This window comes from Strix uralensis, chromosome 21 (genome assembly GCF_047716275.1).
Source record: "Strix uralensis isolate ZFMK-TIS-50842 chromosome 21, bStrUra1, whole genome shotgun sequence".
Lineage (NCBI taxonomy): Eukaryota > Metazoa > Chordata > Aves > Strigiformes > Strigidae > Strix > Strix uralensis.
Genome location: NC_133992.1, coordinates 9,505,540 through 9,524,362, shown reverse-complemented (window position 1 = coordinate 9,524,362; position 18,823 = coordinate 9,505,540). Strand labels below are relative to the sequence as shown.

The window sequence follows — 18,823 nt, the reverse complement described above, 5'->3', positions numbered from 1 at the left end:
GGCTAAAAAGCAATTAGCAAATCTAATTTAATAGGGTACATTTTACATTTCCCTCTATATAATATCTGAACTGTCTGTAAAATTTAGAGTGAAAACTTACCACATTCCCCTTGGGACCTGTTTGTCCATCCATACCAGCCACACCCTGAGAAAGGATTTAAAAAACAGCACTAAGAAAACATCTAGTTATTTAGCACCACAAAAGCAGAGAAATTGCCATAAAAATAACAGAACATCAGGAGGCCCTTTGGACCGTGTGAAAAGGGAACAATTTTCTAAAGGTGTTTAGTAAAGCAGCCAACTCAAGGAATCCAGTTTACACTTTAAAAAGTCATTTCAGCGTTTTCCCCACTGGTTTAACCTGCCTGTGAGGCAGAATCAGCACCAGGTCAAGCAAATCCTGGCTAAGTACCGCAGCTGGATTGCCCCCGTCAGCGAGCAGGAGTGGAGCAGCAAATGAAAAGGAAAAACTGGACAAAAGACCTCGCTCGGGATGCGAATGCTTCGTTCAACAAGGCAGAGGGTGACGGCAACGGGGCTGCGCTGCCTCGTGCCAAAATGAGGATTTGACTCCAAAAGGCAAATGGGGTCAACCATGCCCTGAGCATCTTCATTAAGGGGGTAACATGGTACATGGTCAACTGGAGATGTTCTGCTGGGGCTTCTCCCACAACTGTTTTTCTCTGGAGGGGCAACTTATCTAGGTGTAACGGCATACTTGTGCAAGACGAGATGGTTTTGGAGCAGATCCCGACCCCTCATTAAATTTCAGCTGGACTAGGAGCTCAAAGCGAAGATGCCTTCACATCCCAGGAGGGGTTAAGGGCTTCGCAACGCTCGCCATTAAACGCTGACCCCTTTAGCTCTAGCAGCAGCCCAGGTTTTGGTTTTTAAGTTCTGGGACTTCAGCGGGCTGCAGTGATTTACGGAGAGAGCCCCTGCATCAGCACTTCCAGCCGTGCATGACAGATAAGTTGACTGTCTCCTGAATAAAAAACGGCACCGTTCTTTCCTCGGCTTTCATCCGAAATATGAACAAACTGCTTTAAAGTCTCACCAGCCCTCAGGCAAAAGTTAATAGCAAAGCCACTGTGTTAATAACTCTCATTCTTCCCTTTCAGCCTGAGCAAGGCATTAATATTTACTCAGGTGGGCCAAATCTTGAGCTGCCATGAATGGACGTGATGCCACTGAAAATGGGGGAGAATACGGACTTTCAGCTGTAACTTTTTTTTGAATACCACTTCTTTCCACCGCACAGATGTATAAAATTATGCAGCTGTATTATCTGCTTGAATGACAAATGGGGACAGGGTATTTTGTCCAGAAAGCTCAGCTGCCTGCCTGAGGAGGGCAGCAGCCCCAGGAACTCACCGGTGGCCCCGGGGGTCCCGGCGGCCCCTTCGGTCCCAGCAGTCCTCGGGGTCCCTGTCGGGGGAAACAAATGGGGTTAGAGTTCCCGGTGCCCCCCCAGGCTGCCACGAGCATGGAGCGGGGTGAGCTCATGCACAGCTGAGCATCACTCTGCCCGGGGAAGCGTCGGGGCTGGCACGGCAACGACCGTGCTGGTTTTGCAGTAACAGCAGTTTTCTTGGTTTACAAACTGGTAAGAGAAATCCTGTGTGCACATATCCTTGAATTATAAAGATAAATAATATAGGCGCAGACATTTATTCTTTGGGTTGGAAGAACGCCCACTTAAACCAACTTTTTTTTATTAATTTAATCATATTCCTGGATTACCCTGTAGTGCACACAATGATGCAAAACACTTTGCAGCCAAGGCATTCTAGCTGGGGAGTATTATGAAGAACGACCTGATACCACTAATGGATTATTAGGGTTAACATTTCAAAATCACTCCAGATTTAATTTTTTATCATTGGCAATCTATACATCTCAGCAAGGCTGGAAAAGGTTTTCAGCCTGCAGCATAAATGTGCATTTTCAAAGGCATTTGGTTCTTAAACCTTAACCAGTCAGGACTCCTAATGTCACAGTGTTTTCTTTCCATTTCTAGCTTTCTCACCAGATTTAACCTCACACATCATCTTCAGGAAAATTGGTAGGATTGGAACATCACATTGAATAAGCAGAGTAATGGCTGGAGAATTGTATTCATTCAACAGGAAACTTTGAAAATCACATGCCAGCACCTCCTCTACCTTGACCCTTCAGGTGTGTTTGTAGTAAAAGAAAAGGGATGGAGCCTCGTGCGCACTCAGCTGCAGATCTGAAAGCTCACATTTTAAATGGTGGCCCTTTCTCAAATTAGGGACCACAGGGGAGCTCTGGGTATTTACAAGGATGGTGCTCGTTCACCGTCACGGAGGAAAATTGGTTTTGATTGATGGGCAGTTTTATCTGTCTGCCCAAATATTATACGTGCCTTTTTATGATGCAGAGAGGACAGAGGAGTTAAAATGAAATGTTACAGGATAAAATAGGAGACATTAAGAAAGTGTCTGATCTTGGAGACTGCAGGGATTTTGATTGTGCAGAAAACCTGCATGTTGCAGCAAAAACTGGATGCATCAACCAAGTGATCTGTCCCAGCCACTGGAGACCTTCACAGGCTAAAGCCTTGCATGCTGAGCCCCAGGCAGGGCAGAAACTCTGTCTGCATCAACTGGAGATGGGAATTGGAAGGAAATGGAGCAGGATGAAGGGAAACAAATTTTGAAGTCCCACCACTAGTTTCAGTTGTCATTAAATTTGGAAAGAACCTCTTTTGGCTCAGGGGAGAGAAAAAGACAAACATGCAGATTTAGGGTGTATGTATTTATGACAAAATGTTTCCTGTGATGCAGTTTAAACCTTCACTCTGGCCATCACAGATATTTTTCCTCATATTGCTGAAATAAGAATAAACTTCCCTGCATGCATTATCATCATTTAAGTTCCTCTTTTGTTACTGTGTTACCTGAGCACATAAATGCTTTTAAGAAGTTAATAACCCATAAGTTATTGCTTAGACATGTGCTAAGGAGATAGCTGAGTTGATTAATCCTTCCCAGAAGTTAATCAGACATCTCGTCTATAATTTAGTTCCAGTGAGTCCTTAAATGCCAACTCTTCCCTTTCTCACATGAAGTGTGTCCAACAGTTCTCATCAATTACTCTCAGGCCACCATGCTGGGCCTTAGAACAACAAAATAAGACAATTTGAAAGCAAGCCGATAGTAAATGATAGATAGTTAATGTTCTTTTCATAACAAAGGAAATGCATTTTGGATTAAATAAACAGCCAACAACTGTACTACATACAAAAATCTACAGACAGCCAGAAGCAGAGTTTACCATTGCCAGTAAAGTAAAAAAATACTTAGTATTGGGGAAAAAAATGCTTTCAGAGTCACAAATTGACAACCCAACTGTTTCTTTTCGGTGGGATACTCCCTGAAAGCACTGCTTTGGGCTGGTCAGGGGATTTTTGTTCAACACCACTAGCATCTCTTTTTAACTTTATCAATACTAGGAACTTCCTCCTTCGCTAGCCCTGGTGTTCGCAGCAGGTGGAGGCCAAAACGTTGACAAACTCTGCAGATTTATGAAGCTTTGTGCACTGTGAACAGAATATTGACCCCACTGAAGTGAGCGCAAAAGTCCTCTTGAGCTGAATGCTGCCAGGATTTCATGTTGAGATTTAAGAGGGATCACTCACACTGCACAAAACTAAGCGGGCGGACGAGGGAACCGCATGGCTAATTGCTGCCATTGCCCGAGCAACAGCAGACAAAACCACTTCTCACTGGAGTTTGGTATGAACGCTCCTGAAGGCTGTATTTCACACATGCCATGCATCATTTCTACCCTAGCCTACTTACCTGAATCCTAAATAACACTTCAGGAAGAAATGTACATGCAGGAAAGGTATGAGACCAATCTAAGCTAAGCTTCACATTTAAAATTATAGGGTTTAAAATTCCAAACGCTAGCCAGGAAGCTGTCAAAATCAATAAGGACTTTGCTCATTAAAAGAATAAACACAAAAAGTCAACCAAACAAAAAAGCCCAGAAAATATCTCGTCTTCTTGGTAGCCCTCTTAGTGGGAAAACAGAGTTGTTACAGCAAAGGTAACTCTCTGAACTGTTCATACAGATGTTCAAGCAGGAGAAACTCAGTCCCTGCAGGACCTCAGAGGTCTTGCTTAGCACCAGAAGAGCTGCCCCACAGGACCCCTAAACCACAGTTATCGCATCAAGACCTTGACCAAAGCGGTGCTGCTGTACATCAAGGCAAAGAGGAGATACTCACAGGTTCTCCAGGCAGACCTCTGGGTCCAACTTCGCCATCGTCTCCCTGCTCAGCAGCAAAGGCGCAGAGAGAAGAGGAAAAAGAGACAGAACAAACCAGTTATACTTCAGTTGCATCACAGGTGTTTTATTCTTGTGCAATAATAATTACACAGAAAACCAGCTTTGTTGGAGTAATCATAGAATTGTTTAGGCTGGGAAAGATCTTTAAAATCATTGAGTCCAACTGTTAACCCAACACAGCCAAGTCCAGCACTAAACCACGTCTCTAACTGCCGCATCTACATGTCTTTTAAATACCTCCAGGGATGGTGACACAACCCCTTCCCTGGGCAGCCTGTTCCAACGCTTGACAACCCTTTCAGTGAAGAAATTTTTCCTAATATCCAATATAAACCTCCCCTGGAGCAACTTGAGGTCACTTCCTCTTGTGCTATCGCTTGTTACTCGGGAGAAGAGACCGACCCACACCTTGCTACAACCTCCTTTCAGGTAGTTGTAGAGTGTGATCAGTCTCTCCTGAATCTTCTTTTCTCCAGGCTAAACACGCCCAGTTCCCTCAGCCTCTCCTCATAGGACTTGTGCTCTAGACCCTTCACCAGCTTCGTTGCCCTTCTCTGGACACGAGATAATAAAAGGGTAGCTGTGCATAAGGAAGACCTCATAAGCCTGGAGACTCATACTGCGTGTGCAGAATTTACCAAAGATTAGAAATGCTGTAAGGGTACTTCAACATTCATGTTGATGTTTATAAAGATGGATTTTGCTAATATACAAGATATTGTAGAAACAATTCAGAGCACGCAAGTCAATAACCGCATGATTTAGTATCAAACTGAATGGGAAGCCAGCACAGGAGCACTGCCCCGGGAACGTGATTTAGCCAAATTAGTCCATGGGGGTCCTCAAATAAACCAGAAGCAGCAAAGGGGTAATTGCTCACCCCTCCACTCCCATGTCCTGCTGATGCCCCACCGATCCCCCAGGAGTATTAGATGGTTCCCCTGTATTTCTTTTAAATCATCTAAAACCTGAGGCTCTTTCTCAGGAGATCAATAGCAGCCAGCCCTTGTACACCCTCCTCTTCCGCTGATAAAATTCATGTTCTTCCCAGTTATGCCCTCTGAGCTTCTCTCCCCGCACGCCTTGAAAGGTTTCCTTTTCTCTCTAGGATGAAAGTTCTCCAGACGCTTGTTCTTCCACCACAAGACACAGGTGTGGTCTTTCCAATTTAAAACCACTTCACAGGCACAACTAATTAATCCTCACAACCTCATGGTGAGGAAGGTGTTATTGCCTGTGTTTTACAGAGGAAACCAATAGCCAAAGGTGGAAAGAAATCATGGAGGGGGATTAGAGCCTGGGAAATCCATACTCGCTCCTCACAGCTATGGATTCAGCATTTTCAATCTCTCCTCTTAAACCAGCCCTTCTAGACCTGTAATCACTTAGTCTGAGCTTTGCTGAAGGCCTTCGATTATTGACTAAACAGTGTGGAACGAGAAGTGAATAATTTAATCTTTAATTCCCGCATCTGTCTGGAATTTCTATTCCCCAAGTCTTGCTGCAATTTCCTGGATCTTAGAAAATCAGAAGCGATAGTTCACACACCTAGAGGATAAACGTTTTCCTTGTGTTATTTTTTGATTTTAACAAAAACTGAGTTTTCTAACCGGATCCTCAAAAACAAATTCCTCTTTTCACTTTTATTTCCACCCCCTTGCTCTGCTTCCCTCTTGCCATGGTGACCCGCAGCATCCCCAGGACACAAGGACGAGGTGCTGCCGCTGCCAAATGGCAGCAGATGACATACTGGTGCTGGCTGCTCTTGCCACGTCTCTGGCTGATATTGCATCTGCTTCTTGTTTACAGGAGTTAATTACGAATTCAAAGGACTGCTGAATCCAGAGATAGACTTACCCTCTCCCCATCCTCTCCAGGTGCCCCTGGGGGCCCATGGGGGCCTGGCTCACCCTATAAAGAAACAGCAGAAAAGCTTAAGAGAAGGCAGAGATTCCCTGGCAATAGAAAACATGAGGTAACATTGAGAAACCAAGCAACAGACTTGACTTTTCTGTCTGCACCATGTGCTGAAGGTACTCATACCCTCGCAGTTCCCACCTCCCTGTGCTCTCTGAAGCTGCAGCCCCTTCTCTACCTGCTCAGGACCATGCGTTGGCTCCAGCACTGACAGACTAATGTCCTCCAGGGTCTAGAGCTCACGGGACTGACTGGTGACACCTTGGCAGGGGTCTGGGAACCAAGCAGGCACTGTAGCTCCTTCAGGAGAGGGACTCAGGCTCTGCAGGTGGTTATTGCTTTACCCAAGGCATGTTATTCCCTTTCTGGCTGATTAAGCATCTCAGGCACCGTCTTCCCTTTCCTGTGTAGCTTGTAATCACGATGCAATCTCTGCTGTTCAAACACTCCCTTGCTTTATAAAGCAATGGCTGCACTCTCTAGGGAGGGCAGGCACGAACAGCCTGCCAAAATAACCGACGTCTTGCATTTTTTTCCCCATTGTTTAATTATAAAGAGAAGAATCCCATTATAATTTCTGGCAATTTCCATCCACAACTGCACTGTCTAAAAGCAGATTTGCCTCTTGCTTTATTTTTCAGTCTGTGTTTTATTAAGGCAATTTTTCTCCCCCTCCTTTCCAATTTCAAGCAGTCCCAGAAGGATCTTGCAGCTTCCCAGGATGTGAATGGCGTGCCTAGAAGGGATGCTGTGACATCCTGCATGCTCTTACGGGACACTCATCCTCTCCTAATTGCACCATTGTAGCTTGTCCCCAGCAATAGCTGCCCTCCCCCCAGCACCTCCCAGCCACCTCCTCCTGCCAAGGTTTCATTACAGACCGTGGCCAGAAGACAAGTGGAAGATAACTTACTCTATTTCCCTTCTCACCAGGCAAACCAGCCAAGCCATCAAATCCTCGGTCGCCCTAAAAGAAAATCCAGTTTAGTACACATTTCCACCTGCTGTTGAATATCTTTCCAATTTGTTTCCCTTCTGTGTCAAGGAGGGATCGATTTTCTCCCTCAGACATTCAGCCTTCGCCTCCCATCAGACCAGTGATGATTTCAAAGTTATGGATTAAAAAAAGGAAAAAGCTCAAAGTCATTTTACCTCGTCCCTCTTCCCTCAGCACCTACGGTTTTAAATGTTTTTTTGTGTGGATTTCAGAGCTTCTCTGGGTGACTTCTGTATGATCTAAAGCATCTCACTTCTGGACAGGTTCTTCTAGTCCATTTATTTATTAATTCCATGGAATTACAAACGACAATCCACTGGTGAGCAAACTGGACATTAGTATTGCCACGCCTGCCAACAGGTCCCCAAACACCACCTTGAGCTTTACTACGATCCATCCCATACATCCTTTTAACCCTCCTGGACACTCCAAGGAGACAAATATCTACACAAATAAATTCTGGAAAATGTCTTAATGAAGTCAAGGTCAGAAGACAGCTCTATTTTGACCTAAAAAGGAATGTCATCAGCTGGTAAACTTGGCAACTTCACATGGATGCTTAAGGGTATTGCGAAAGGGGCGTCTCCATGCTACCCTGCAAAGAAAGAGCAGCCTGCTCTGCCCGACCAGCCACAAAACCAGCTGTGAGACCGGGATGTATAGGGGATATATAGCCCCAGACTACTCGTACTGGGAAGGCAAATCAAGGCAAGGATAGTTCCCAGCATACCTCTCTTCTTATACATCTCCAGTAGCTCCTGCCACTGTCTACTGCTGTAAATGCAGCTCTGGGCCAAACAGAGCTTTGGGCATCCTTCTGGGGAGCATGATGCCAAGCTCAAAATAATGAGCTCTGCTAAGAGGCCGGGTGTGTTAATTTGTGCTTGGCACCGTGTTGAGAAAGTCATGCAACCTCACGCTGGCAGAACACAGGCAGCGCTTGCCAGCATCTGCCTGCAAATGACCACGCCGAACGTCCCCTGAGTGTGCTCCTCATGTCCCCTGCCCAGGTCCGTGGATGCTCCCGAAGGAAACAGGCAATGGTGAGAAGTTCAAGTGTGAGGGAGAAAAAGCAGAACCCCATTAGTCCTAGAGCAGGCGGGCAGCAGGAGCCTGCCCTCCCAGGGCTTTCACCCGTGCCCATGCAGCTCCTGCGGGTTGGGATGTGGAGAGCTCAAGGGTTTCTCTCCAAACTTGTGCCCTGTTCCAGGTTTCCTGTGTGCTGGGGGGAAATTGGGACAGGAATGCAGAGAGACAGCCTTTTCCTGAAAGCCTCAACTCTTTGGAAATATGAGAAGAGACAGGGGCGTTTGAAAATTGTGGGTGACACCATCTCCTAATGCCCAGGGCAGAAGGCAGCAAGCACCACCCAGTAGATAGATAGAAAAGTCCCTTTTTCTCTGTAAAGAGGTGAAGCCACTTGCATTTTCACATACTAATGGTATGTGAAAATAGCACCAGCTCCTCCCTTCCACAAATCCTTTACCTATTAGCAAGGAAAGTCGAATACACCTGAGCGGATTGGAGGACAGATAGGTCTGGCCAAGACTGGCCAAGGTGTACCCAGCTCCTTCCTTCTGGCAGGTCCTAGAGCATTGCTCTGTCTCTGCTCACAGCAAATTTCCTTCTCCTTTCCAGCTCTGCTCATTATTCTGTTTTCCCTTCTTCCCTGGCATCCACTCCTTTGAGGGCAGTTGACGCTCATTAAAGCACTTTACTGGATAAATGATTTGGAGTCTCCTGTCTCTGTATCAAAACCCCCCATCTATTCCAGCTTTAAGTATCTACATAGTAAAGTACTTAAACCTTCTAATACATGATTCCCTGAGCAAACTTTCTCTGCATTCAATTTCAGTGGAACAGCTTCTTTCTTGCTTCATAATACCAGCAGATCACAGCTGAATGAAGGGATTTTGTCTCAAATAAAAATACAGGGCATTAAAATTCCTCACCACGCCTTCTACATTTTCTCACCCAGTTAATAGGTATTTTTTTTTTGGTAGTTATATTTTAGGACATTTCCAACCGCTCATTCATGTTTGTTTTTCATAATTGGGATTCCAAAGTATTTGTTCTACAACTGCAGCCAAGGGAACATATTTCATTCTTAAGAGGATCCAGCAATTTAAAAAATTTGCATGAAAAAAGAAAGGAAAAGAAAGGAAAGATTGCTATTCTGCCTTCTAGGTGTGTGCTTAACTTCCCTCTCTCAAACATGGAGCTCATGACTTCACAGGAGCTGCTGGACCATTTAAACAACCTCCTCCAAGCAAGGTGGGTTCCTTCTGCCAAGGGCCCCTCAGTTCATGCTTGCTAAAAAGAAGATGCAGATTCCCAAAGCACATAAATACGTGGCGCTACCTTTGGTCCTGTCTGGCCTGGCATTCCCCGGGCACCGTCACTGCCAGCTCGTCCCTGCAACAGAGAAAAGCAAAGTCAAATACAAAGGGTAAGGCAGGACCGCAGGGACATCTGCTCTTTGGTCTGTGGCCGAGTGAAGTTTTATTTAAGTCGGATCGCTGGCTGGGGAGCAGCTTCCCTTGGTGAGGGAAAAAACGCTGGTCTGTTTTTGAAGCAGCACCCCGGGCTCAGCCTGGTGCTAATGAGGGGTGTGAGACAAATGGCAACGAAGCTGCTTCACTAGATGGGATGCTGGGACATGGTCATTGATTTTAATTTGAAATAATTATCTTCCAGCACATTTTAAGATATGCTAATGATGATGTCTGCATATTGAAATGAGATACTTTTTTTTTTAAGCAAGCCAGAAGTGGGTCACAAAAAAGACTTGTTTCTTCCTCTGGCAAGCCGAATCACGACAAGCCAGAGGATGGAGTAAAATAAAAATCAGCATCAGGGATGTCGACAGAGCGAGTGAGCACAATTTATACCGGCTTCAGCAACCCTCGGGGGACTGGATCCTCCTCGCACACTACAGACTTGGGGACTGTCCAAACCAGCCCGGAGTGTTTATGCAGCTACAGCCTCAATGCCACAGGGCAAAAAATAAAAAATTAAGACCAAGAAACTTGCAGTTCTCCCCACACCGCCCGGCTTTTAACTCTCATCCTCATTTGCATCTGCCCAGATGGACAGAGAACTCCTGGACAAGCCACCGGCTGGCCGCCGGCCTGCTCTTGTGCAACACGCTCGGTGCTCAGAAATTGTTTGGCAGCAGAAACAATTTCTAGCAGAAATTATAGTTAATGCAGCCGTCAGCGCAGCTCCCAGGACACTTACCCTGCGGCCTGGTTTTCCTGCTGGACCAGGAGGACCCTGGATGCCTCGTGGACCCTGCAAGACATCAAGGAGAGAGGAAGAAATGCCATCACCCAAAGGCACAACAGACGGACCCAACGCCTGCTGGCATCGCAGACCAGGCACTGCTGGGGCTGTCAGGGTCACCAGGGCTACAAAAAAGGGACATGAACCCCTCGAGTAGAGCTCGTGGTTCAAAATACACAGGAAAGGCTCAGGACTGAGCATCTCTGGACAGGGATTGCATGAATTCATCCACGAGGAAGCTTTTGCCCTGCAAGCAGCTCCATGTGGTGGAGACAAATCACTGCCCTCACCATTAGGAAATAGGAACTTTCCCTTAATGCAGAATTTACGGCTTGGAAGAACAATTCCTGAGCATTAGCGAACTCCCCACACTCCAACCTATCTCATATTTACAGGACTCCTCCACGGATGTCTTTGCAGGAAAGGACTACCACCTGCAGAATTTTACATCGTTGGCTTAAAATTATGTCTTGAGTCTGCATTTGGATACATGAAGGGACATTTACATGCAAAACAGATGTTCCCACACCTTCCTACTTTCAGCTGGCATTGGGTTACTGAATTGTTCCTTCACAACAGCCTCTAAAGCAGAACTGGCTGCTCCACGCCTTCCTTTCCCCCCCCAGATCCCCCGGTCGCCCGATTTGCCCGTACTCACCTGAGGTCCCATGTCTCCAGCTTCTCCCTTTAGTCCTCCACTGCCTGGGGGTCCCTTTGGACAGAGAACATGATTTATTACATTTTTCTCCAACAGAGCCAGAGGGAAGCTTCATACCATGTTAAGAAAGAGCCATTCACGCAGGTAACCCAGAGCACCCACGGAGCCAGCGCCGGCTGGGTCTGCTCCGTCCTCGCTTGCCCGTTCACTTACCATGGGGCCCGGCCGCCCCGTCAGACCCATCGGACCCGCTGGTCCCCTCAGCGCCAGCTGCAACAGAAAGAGAAACGTGGCTCAGTTGGTGTCTCTGCTCCATCGCTGCAACAGGACAAAGCCACCATCGCCCCACCAACCACACGTTCTCTCCACACCCCAAGAACTACAAATCCTTGGAGCAGCGTTTGTACCCTCTGTGAATTTACCCAAAAGCATCCAACTTGCTGCCCCACCAACTCCTTTCTGCAGCCACAAAGGGGCAAAGCCCCCGGATGGTGCATGGGTCTGCTGAGAGGACATATGGACCTTCACCCTGCCTGCCTACAGGCATCCTCACCCCTTACACCAACTCTGCACCGTGCACATGAGGTACAAAACCCCTCTACAGGTGCGTATAGACACACCCTGGCCCAGACCCAGGGCAGATGGAGGGGCGAGGAGCTACCTGCATTTAACCAGATGAGAAGCTGCCCCTGCAGGTCCGATCCCCTTTTCCATCATCACATATAGCCACAATAAAATGGATGCTTTTGGCAACAAATTATTGAAGGTAAACATCAAAACTTTGCCTGGACAGGCTTATAGGGGTTTGTTCACATATATTTATGATCTTAGTTCAGTTTAGGAGGATTTTTCTTTTTCATCCTAGGAGTTTTGGAGGATTTTTTTTCCTTTTTTTGTTACTATTTAATATCCTGCAAACAGAACGACAATTCTATTTGCAACAGGGGGCTTTTAGCTCAATAATTAAGGAGTCATGTAACCATGCATCAAGTCAGTAATTTCCATGGTGGGTAATGGGGCTGGTCCACACTTTAAAACATCCCTCGGACAATTTGTTCTCTCGTGACAATTCAACACTTTAAAAGAGTTGTAATTATCTGTGTACTCCAGTAATTAAAATCTACCCGTGATTGCACTTGGAATGGCATAAATATTGCACAAATGCTAGATTATGTGGCATCTTTTTACAACACCCCATTAAAAGGGAAATGCTCTGAAACACTGCTGGCTGGGACAATGTTCAGTGTCTAGTGAAAGCCAAATTTTAAGGGAATAAATCAACCTAATAATGCAATTAACAACAACGGTAACAAGAAAAACAAAGCCTCAGAAAAGGAAAGAAGATATCCCTCCACCCTGAAGGACTCTTTTTCCATTCCTGCCATATCATGTAACTTCCCCAACAAAAGAAATGTCATTTATTTCCCTTTCTGCTTTGGTATCAGGGTTTTCAGCTGACAACAGATTGAAGTTAACCAAGAAATGGAATTTTTCCTCTATAGAAATATTCAACTTTTCCATTCACAGCCCAAAAGTCACCCAGGATTTACCTATATTTTAAATTTTTCCCAAAAATTGAAAATTAAAAAAACAGAGAAAAGGGACTTTGAGTGAGGGGAGGAAGGTTCTTTGTTTTTTCATAACAGTCACAATTTTCACCAGGAAAAAAAAAAAAAAAAAAAGAACAAGAACAGAGAGTCTGAGAAAGCAGATGCTTCTCATGAAATGTTCATCTGGGCAAAACCTCTATTTCCCAGCAAAATAAAATGCTGATGGAAAAACTGTAGGCAGCCTTGAAATTAAGACTGACAAGGTAACAACAGAAACATAATCCACCAACATTATTCTCAAAGCAAGGTTAATGGACAGGAAAATGCAGCGGCTAGTGGCATCAGGGCCCTATACTCTCCCTGAATATGTATAAAATCAAATTCCTTTGTAAGAGAGGAGTTAGATGGAAATCAGAATAACCCCAGCTAAGCCAAACCCCTTGTTGTAAACCTAAAAGGGGCACGTGCCTCCATCTGGGTGGAGACCCCAATGGACTTTATTTCATTCAAGGGTGAAATAAATTGCTTTTCAGCCTATTTCAGCAGACTGGCCCAAAAAGTCTGAGCTAAAGCGACTGCCAACAGCTCTGAATAACAGACTGGCTACATCCGAGCCACATATCCCAGCTGCAGGCACATGTGGGCTTTGGACCTGAGGAGCACACCTAAGCTCTGTCCCCGGATGACTGCATTTGGCAGGGAGAGAAGCAACACCCCCAGAGCTGTGTCCCTTTGCAAACTGCCTCCCTAAATTATCTTGTATTTTCCCCTTTACTGCAAGGGTGTGCTTACGGCCAGGATTTGGTCTCTCCTGGGCAAGATCAGGGCAAACACAGCAGGAGGGCACTTGTGGGGTCCCCGCGTGTTCCCTTCTGCTGTAATTGTGCCTCTTGCATCTCTGCTTTTAACATGTCAACGATTAAATTTAACTTCACACAGGCACTCATGGAAGAAAAATTTTAAAGCTGTACTGGCTAGAAATTAAGTTTTATTTTGAACAGATGACTATGAAGCCTTATACATTAAGGTACTCATCTAGGCAGGGAACAGGAGTTGCACTGGGAATGTGCACAGCTGATCTTGTTTCACCAGCAAACCTACATAATGACCACCACCAGGAATTATGTGATCATCAATCAATAAGGTCATACAAGGAAAAAAAGGTTGCATGGATAGTCATCATGTATTTCCAGATAAATATATTAAAGAAAATTGCAGTCTGCCTGTTGAGAATCATGGAGCTGGGAACAGTTTACATCTGTGACATACATTTAATTATTACAATTTACTGGGAAAAAAAATGAAACAAAAGAAAGAAAGAAAACCCCTACAGCACATACCACAGCTGTTCATATACTCTCAAAACTCTCAGCATAAACACTACTGAAGCCAAGAGGTCTATGTCTACTGGCACTGGCTGAAGGCCTGGTCTGAGGTCTGCAGGCAATTTAAAACCATGTTTCTAGGGCCTAGCCTACTGCTGGCCATTAGGAAAAGGCCAAGTCATCCAGATGTCATCACCTCAAGCCACACAAGCAATTCCAACTTAGATGAGAGGCTGTCGCCACCACTATCACTATGGATGGTGCAACTATGAAGACATCTCCTCCGAGACATTTATTCTGGTCCTCCTCTGCTTCCTTGGGCACCTGCTGCAAGAGACATCCCCACCGCCCTTCACTTACCCTGGCCTGCTGCAGGATGGCTTGAGCTTGGGCCTCCTGGGCTGACACGAGAGGTCCTTTAGAGCCAGCATCTCCTCCTCCACTAAAGCGGAACTGATAGGAACAAGATGGAGAAAGCAGGTCACAGGGTTGCTGTCCCTCACCCTCACGCTAGCCTCGCTCCTAAACAACTCTGTTCAGCATGACTGACCCAGCCCCACCACTGTCCTTCCAGACCATCCACCGCGCTCTCAGGTCACCCAGCTCCCAGGCACAAACCGACCGTTTCCCACGTCTGTACCCACACGGCAAATCCTGCCAGCTCAAAGTAACGCACAATAAGAGGGATTGTAGGCTCTGAACTGTAAGGACCTCACACACCACCGTTTAAACAAAATGCAAAGTTCTCACAGAGCTGATATTCCCCGTGCGGATGCTGTTGGCCAGGAGACCCCCGGAGATGGGGTTGCATCAGGTTATTTGGCTGTAGCTGCCTGTTTGTCCCAGGACAAAGGCTGTATTTCTCAAGTGTGGCAGCACGCTTCAAAGAACAGAGTTTGGACTATTGTTCAAGCCAGGATCCTTCAGCACACAAAGGATTTAAAAAACCCCAAGTATTAATGTTTTATTTTCCCAAACTTGAAAGGGAAGGAGTTTAATGTTTTCTTCTGCCTCTTCCACCCCCAACAGCTACAAGCCCACTTTCCAGGACACACACCCTTCTCCCGCCTTAATTGCATGTGTGTTTGGAGTTTTGCAAGAAGGACTCTCCAGGCTGCAGAACCTACTTGGACGGCTCTTTCACCTCCATTTCACCTCCGCGTTTCTCTTGGTTGGCGCTAGGTATATGACCACATGAACTTGGCAAGCAGATTCAAAGATGCAATTTATAGGCCTACGGTTGGTTACTGTAGGGGCCAACAAATGTATTGTAGTGGCCAGCTAAGCTCCATGTTGAGCACTTGGCCCAGGCTGTCCTAGGCACCCTGCCAGGAACCTACACAAGTATCACCCTACCATTTGGAGCCTGTACAAGAGTGTTGCGGTTTTTCACTAAAGACTCTTTCCTTTTGGTACCTAACCACTTATTTTCAGCAGCTGGTTTCCTTAGGGCTTTCTCACATCAAAGCAGACACAAAATATAACCATTCCTTCAGCATCCCAGAACCGAGAAGGCTGACTCGGTACTTGCTAGCTTCATGTAGGAGAAAAAAAAACCAATGCAGATTAACCACTGGTCATCAAAAGAGAGTGGTTCATTCAGGTGCTTACAATTTTGGCACCTGCTTTGAAGAGCTGTTAGAGGTTCCTCACTGTAGGAGGGAGGGTTCTGTCTGGAAAATGGGCCCTTGGAGGTGTCTTCAGTTACTTTTTCATGACTTTCACTCTCCAACACCATGCCCAGTCAGAAACACTTAAGCTTATTCATCGCTTCTGGAAATTTTTATCTACCTGCCTTGTGCTTTTGACCAGTGGAAGAAGTTACAGTGATTTGCAAAATGTAAACTTACAAGGGGAACCATCCGGATCCATATTTTATAATGTGTCCTTGGTGTAAAAGAGATGGGAGACTTCTGCAAGAACAGGCACTAAGCAGTAGCAAAGCAAAGCCCGACTCATTTAAATGCTTTTTTAGCTACGCTTGTACTTACAGGCAACATAAGCATTGTCCCTGGTGGTCCTGGTAAACCATCTGCTCCTGGAAGACCTGGGCGACCGGGTGGTCCCTACAAGAAAAATAAAAATAAACTTCTGTAGTGCCATTTTAGTCAGATCCATGCGTAAGTAGTCGTGGCCGTAAAGGCATATGTCGTAATATAAAAGGCTCCCTATCTTGACAGACAGGCATTGAGCATGTAGACATCCCAATGTCATGGTAGATTTTGTGGAAGCACATCTGTAAGCACACATAATTTTTCTTAGTAATTCCCTCTTCTTACATCCTGGTCCTCATATTTCCAGGGTCTGCCATATGAAATTTTCGAGCGAGCAATAAAAGTCTCTGCAATGTTCCGAGTTAATGGAATCAATGTTTAGCTGCGTCTGTTAAAACCCATATATGTATATGAAACTTCATAACTCAGGTCAGCGAGATAGAAACGTGGAAAGATAAATACATTTCTGTACATGTTAAGTCATCTGGGTCGTTCCATTTTTCTCTCTTCTGTCTTTTTTTTTAGTCTTACTTCCATCTACAATGGAGTGATCCTGTCAGCGGCTGTAAATCAGCAAAACTGAGGATCTCAATGGAGCTGTGCTGATTAACATCAGTTGAGTATCTTTAACTTGTACTAAAGAAACGAGTATGCAGTAAAAGATCTATTGATGAAGCTATAAATAATCAAATATGGCCAATTTTCCTAAAGACAGCCCATAGATTATTTGCATTCCCAACTGTGTACTTGGCAAAAAGTTTAAGTTAACCCAAATTTGCACATCCATCCAGCAATTCTACATGCAAATGAGGATGACATCCAACTACTCAGTGTGCATGCCTAATCGCAGTTTTCACACCAGCTTAAGGAGCCCAAGGCAAGGGTGACTTGATCACGTCCCAGTGAGGCCGAGAGCAGCCCTGGTGCTCTTTTTATGGCCAGACAGGACTCCCTGGCTAACGGCTCAGGCTTGAGGACTTGGACACTCCCCTATTTAGTAAACACCAATAATAAATCTATCTGAGGAGAATCCAAAGCTCTTGGAAGGGCAAGCAGCAAAGATCTATATGAGTTCTCACTCTCTTCAACCTGCCTGAAGCCCTCTAGCCTGTGCAGACACCAAACAAAAGTAAAAATAAACTCCTGCCACAAATCACAGACATACATGGACAGGCTACAGGGACACAGAAGAGCCAGATCTTGCCCGAGAAAGTTGCACACTCAACCCACAAGGCAAAGAGAGGTGGATAAAGGTGGGAAAGGGAGGAGGGAAAGACAGATAGGCAACAAAGTCCCTAAAAATCAGAACATTTAAAAAAACCAAACCACCAAACCAAAACATTTGAAGCGTTATCCTTGCCCCACTGCTTCCAGCAAGATCTTGGTGCATCTTTTTGCATCTCTCACATCTCTTTGTTCCCTCTTCTTCCCTTCCCTCTATACCATGTTCAACTAACATTTCCCCTCCCTCTTAAAAAGGAACCCAAAACATTCAAGCCAAAGTTTCAAGCCCTAAATTAGAGCCCAGCACCAGGGTGGGGGTGAAGAGCTGCCACTACTCCACCCTGCCCATCGCTCCGGCTGGGCTGTGGCTGGACCTGCACCACAATTACAGGGCAGAGCAGTGCTGTGGACGAGGAGCCGAGCTCTGCACCGCAACCGGCCCGGAATAACAAAGCTGCTCCCAGCGCTGCAGCAGACAGCGCTGCAGCCAGTGATTTATCAGCAAAAAAAAAAAAAAAAAAAAAAAAAAAAAATCCAGCAGCTCCCTCAGCGCCAAAGGGAGACTGCATAACACCAGCCCATCCATTTTTCAAGACAAGCTCATGATGTTACATTCATGCTGTTTACTTAGTCTGGCCGACACCGGAGTCCCTGACTCCGCTGATGAGGTGCAGAGGGCAGTCCCATCTGTTGGAGCAGAAGCACAATAAATAATTTAGGCCAGACTCATTTTATATAATAAACTTTCTTCCCTCTTTCTCTTCTCCTTTAACTCTGGTCCTGCATATGATGGATCAGCAATAAGCTTGTTTATCTCTCTGTGTGTACTCTGACTGACAAATGTTGATGCAATGTTTTTATACATAAACGCCTCTTTTTGTTTCAGGTTGGGTGTGTGAGGTCTTTTCCTTGCGGGGTGGAGCAGCGGGGAGCAATGGCATGGAGGAAAATCAAACCCATAAAGCACTTTGTAAATTTAAATTCATGAATGCCTTTAAGAAATGCAGCATGCCAGACTCTCAGTCGGTATAAATCTGTGTCACTCTCATTATGTAAATAGAGATTTGCTGATATATAGCAGCCAGGGATGGGGACTTCAACTTTCATTTGGTGCAGTGCTCTAAAATGCCATGCTGAGTGCAAACACTAATGCAATATTTCAAGGGAATGTTTAAACTGAAACCTCAGTGTGTTAGTGCTCAGGCTCCTCGAGTAGCAGACAGTGATGGAGCAGTGCCCAGCAGCCACAGTACTGAACCTCAAAATTTGCTTTAAGTGTCTCTCTCTAGGATTATTCTTCTGCCATTTCCAGCCCTGGTCAGAAAATTACACAGCAGATGATCTTTCTAGGGGTCCTCTAGGTAAGGCAGCCCTTGCCATCTGATGGAAAAAAGGGCGCTCTGAAAACATCAAGCCTTTCAGAGTCCCAGAAAGGATTTTAGGGATCTGTTACACTTCTGAGATGCAAAACTGTCCTCAAGGGGACTAAATCCACTGGGATGCAATGACTGCTTGGTCTTGGAAGATAGAGCTATTATTGCACTGTGACCAGC

General features: G+C 45.5%; 1 protein-coding gene across 2 annotated transcripts in view; it reads right to left on the bottom strand.

Moving 5' to 3' along the window:
- COL5A1 (collagen type V alpha 1 chain) overlaps window positions 1–18,823 on the bottom strand; it is a 160,448-nt gene that overhangs the window by 52,668 nt on the left and 88,957 nt on the right. For both annotated transcript variants that reach the window (XM_074891283.1, XM_074891284.1), the window contains exons 12-22: window positions 16,044–16,118; window positions 14,413–14,505; window positions 11,391–11,447; window positions 11,178–11,231; window positions 10,475–10,528; window positions 9,596–9,649; window positions 7,151–7,204; window positions 6,178–6,231; window positions 4,259–4,303; window positions 1,375–1,428; window positions 101–145 (exon numbers count right to left, since the gene is read on the bottom strand). In XM_074891283.1, the coding sequence (XP_074747384.1) occupies window positions 101–145; window positions 1,375–1,428; window positions 4,259–4,303; window positions 6,178–6,231; window positions 7,151–7,204; window positions 9,596–9,649; window positions 10,475–10,528; window positions 11,178–11,231; window positions 11,391–11,447; window positions 14,413–14,505; window positions 16,044–16,118 (639 nt within the window). The remainder of the gene's footprint in view (window positions 1–100; window positions 146–1,374; window positions 1,429–4,258; window positions 4,304–6,177; window positions 6,232–7,150; window positions 7,205–9,595; window positions 9,650–10,474; window positions 10,529–11,177; window positions 11,232–11,390; window positions 11,448–14,412; window positions 14,506–16,043; window positions 16,119–18,823) is intronic.